The sequence below is a fragment of the Nothoprocta perdicaria genome, unplaced genomic scaffold, assembly GCF_003342845.1.
Source record: "Nothoprocta perdicaria isolate Ctin4 unplaced genomic scaffold, notPer1 scaffold_38, whole genome shotgun sequence".
In the NCBI taxonomy this organism is placed as follows: domain Eukaryota; kingdom Metazoa; phylum Chordata; class Aves; order Tinamiformes; family Tinamidae; genus Nothoprocta; species Nothoprocta perdicaria.
In genome coordinates this window covers 648,700-652,436 of record NW_020455621.1, presented here as the reverse complement: position 1 = coordinate 652,436, position 3,737 = coordinate 648,700, and the positions used below count along the sequence as shown (strand labels likewise).

Genomic DNA, 3,737 nt, shown 5'->3' with positions numbered 1-3,737 from the left:
AGAACTAGCCACAGTCGAATTGTACAAAGAGAAATTCACTATGGATATGGAGAAAAAAAAAATCACCAGGAAAGTAGTATGGGTTTGGAACAGATGCCAAGAGAGGTCAATTCTCCATCCTTGGAAGCTTCCAAATCTGAACTGGACAAGCTCTAAGCAACCTGATCTGGCTTTGAAGTCAGCCCTGTTGAGGCGCAAGGTTGGATTAGAGCACTGCAGAGAGCCCTTGCAACCAAAGCTGCTCTACAATTCTGCAAAAATGAACCTCCATATGGAAGATCAGTTACTGTGGGAATAGACAGACTCAGTCTGGCTGCTTTGTTGCACATGCAGACTGTCTTATTTGCATACAGAAACTGTTCAGCTGCCCAATTTATCTATGCAGATGTTCCCGTATATGCTGCTGAGAAAGGCCATCACTTTCAAAACTAGTAGTTTAATGTTACCCTTAGTATTGCATTCTTAACCTTCTAAAAAAATTAAAGCACAGAAAACTTGAACTTGGAGCATAGCCGGATGGTGTACTGTGCAGGTAAYGACAGCTGATCCGTACACTTAAAGGTTTTTTTTTAAGCAGATCTAGGATTTCTAAAAGTTCATTTTTAGTTACTTTAATTGGTTTTAATTATTTTGTTTCAATTACTCTAATTCTATTGGGAAACCACAAAAAACACTAGGTAGTAAAATCAGGTCAATTGCAGTTCCCTTGTGAAAGTATCACATGCTTCTTCATCACAAGAAGAGGTGCTTCAGTTTGTGTGAAGTGGAAAGAGTTCTACCTCCTGTTCACAGCCCGCATTTTGGTTGATAAGTGTCTTTCAGGGCTTGCTGCAAGATGTGTTATTGGGAAACGCATGAAGTGTGGCAGAGCACTGCTTCCAKTTACAGCTGTGKCACRGGTGATTGCATCAGTCTCTTTTATATTGAAATCCATGCTGTTTTACATACATAAATTCACAGAATCTCTGAATGGTTGAGKTTGGAAGGGGCCTCTAGAGATCCTCTAGTCCAACCCCCTGCTCCAKCAGGGACTCCCAGAGCACRGGGCACAGGGCGGCATCCAGGCRGGTTKGGAAGATCTCCAGAGGAGGAGACTCCACAGCCTCCCTGGGCAGCCTGTGCCAGGRCTCTGTGGCTTGTATTAGGTTGTGCGATTAAAAGCTSATCTTCACAAACATACAGGAGGTATGTTTGGAGGAGTACATTAAGGTAATTCTCACCAGTCTGAGACTACCTGGGCCTACACCGATCCCTCTGCAGGAGCAGGACTGTGAGATTCAGGAAACTGGATCCACACAGGTCTCCAAGTCCCTTAGGAAGTACCTTGAAGATGCTACAGTCCGCTCTGGCTTCACTTTCACGTGGGGAAATGTTGGGCTATGTGACTACAGACTCACCCCCACAAATGCAAAGGGGTGATGGTGGGCAGGGAAACCCCAAACCAGTATWCCCGGAGCCCCCTGCCCTGGCACCTGAGGTGGGCGGCTGGCTAGGGCCATGTGGGACTCAGGACAAAAGCCTTTGGGAATTGTACCAGACTTGCCATAGGATATTTAAGGGAAGGACCAAAAGAGGGGGGAWAGGGAGGAATGAAAGTGATTTGGAGATGAACAAGCATGGGAAAACTGAAGGAGCAGGTGACAAGACAGGTGGACCATGTGTAAACAGGCTGCTGGCAAGCACACTTTTCTGGCTCTGTCCTGTCCCTGGTTGACCACTGCCTGTCCTCTCTCATCAAACTSCCTTTCTGTTCTCCTAGGTGAAGGTGCTCTCTGTTCTGAGTGTGGGCATGAAGGTCCACGTTCAGCAACTGGGGTTGGCCCCCCAGTCACAGGGGCCTGCGTGTCCGTSGTGCAGCACCTGGTGAGACCACAGTGTGTGAATGCAGCGTGTGCGGGTGTCAGCGAGGAACTGCTAGCAAATACGGAGTTCAAGGACCCACTTGGTAGGATAAGACTCTTGGGAGCCAGGTATTGCGGTGGCCAGATACCAGAGAGTGTGAGAGTTGGCTGTTGGAGGGAGCAGGACATCTAGGGGCCACTACTGGTAAGGCCATAGGTCTGGACCAGCAACGGGAGACACCTGTTTGTGTGAGTTTCTGTGCATGAGGCAACTGAGAGTCCAGAGCCAGCAACTGCATAGCAGGAAGAGTAACTTGGCCAGTTACCCCAYGGAGTGAGAATGAGAGGATCTGTGCAGCAGCCCCTGAGGTGGCCTGTGGGCCTCAGGGCTTGTCTGCCCAGGTGCCAGCAACAGGGAACGTCAGGGCRAGGAAGGAGCCAGCTGCTGCCCAGGCCGAGTGTCTAAGGGGGGATCCATTCTGTGTGTGTGCATTCTCCACGAACAAGTTCTCATCCAGGAAGGGAATGGGATCAGGAGCTGCTTGTGTTTGGGCAAGTGCTGTTTTCTGCCCGTGGATGTGTGTGTGCTCTCAGAAGGGAAAGGGGAAGCRTGAGGTGATGGATCTAGCTGGTGACTTCTGACTAGCATTTGCGGTCAGGTCCCTAAAGCAGATACAAACAGTGCTTTCATCCTGTCTCAGTAAGGATGAGTACAGCACCAAACATTTCTAATTGCTTTATAACTCTAATAAGTGTTTTTTTTAGCCCCTTTCTAATGTGAATAAAGTCCTTGATAATAATCTAAATGATCTGGAATTGTGAATGAATTGAGCAGGTATCTAGGTCAGATCTTGAGCCATATCTTTCCTTAAAAATCCTTGTGATAATCCCTGTGATAGTAAGAAATTAATCTTGCAGTTGTACAGAACTAGCCTTCCACCTATAATTAGCCTGGCCACAGTTGTGAGAAGGGGCCCCTGCACTGTTCCATGCCTCACRTGAGTGACTGGTAGGCTGACTGATGTTTGCTTCACCTTTCAACTGCAGAGTAGGCAAGCTCTGCTCTTCCTCCTAAAAGGAAACTGATAAAATTTGAAAAATAAATGATTTGAACATTTTTAGCAGACTGAGGAGATATTATAACATCTTCTAGTTTCCAAAGAAGAAAGAAAACCTGGATATTACATATAGTTCAACTTTATCTTAAAACATTAATGGGAGAAACATAAAATTTAGAAAAACTCTTCAGAGAGTAAACTGTAGATSTATAAATAATGAGTGTTACCACCAAAAAAAAAAGTCTCCACCCATGTAGTTAATGGGTGCAACACTAACATTGCAAAGTTAGTGTTTCTCAGTCACCTTCTTTAAAATGTGCCATTTTAAAGTAAGTACCTGAATTAGAAACTGGTAAATGAAACTATGAAAAAATGAGTTTTGAACAGGTTTTTGCAATAGACTTTTAAGTTGCAGGTACCAGAAGTAAGCTTTACATGCTGACATTAGATATTCAAGGGCATTGGAAAAATATGCAAGCCTTCTTATGGGATTTTCACAAAAAGAAATTTAAAGTTCATGAATACCTCCTCTTCTCTCAGTTTCAAATTTTAATGAATGTGTGCTAATTTGATGCTGTTTAATTTGAAGAGGTTACAAGAATTAGTGAAAAAAAATGCATTGAGRAGGACAGGAATAATCTAACCTGAGAAGCTGGCATAAAATAAACTTGCATGATGCTAATGCGCAGTAGCTCTTCTGCACTAATTTATTGCATGAATACTCTTGTTTTGCCTTGCATATCAAAGTGCATTAAGCTAAACTGTGAAACGACATGCAGACAAACTGGAGATGTACTAAAAATATGAGTAAGAAGGAATGTCAAGCACCATTTTGAAA

At 44.3% G+C, this 3,737-nt stretch overlaps 1 protein-coding gene across 1 annotated transcript in view; it reads left to right on the top strand.

Moving 5' to 3' along the window:
• The first annotated feature begins 516 nt into the window (after positions 1 to 516).
• The window catches only part of CCR6 (C-C motif chemokine receptor 6), a 20,271-nt gene continuing 17,050 nt past the window's right edge, over positions 517 to 3,737 (top strand). Inside the window, exons 1-2 of the mRNA XM_026044717.1 lie at positions 517 to 532; positions 1,760 to 1,998. Coding sequence (XP_025900502.1) covers positions 517 to 532; positions 1,760 to 1,998 — 255 coding nt within the window. The remainder of the gene's footprint in view (positions 533 to 1,759; positions 1,999 to 3,737) is intronic.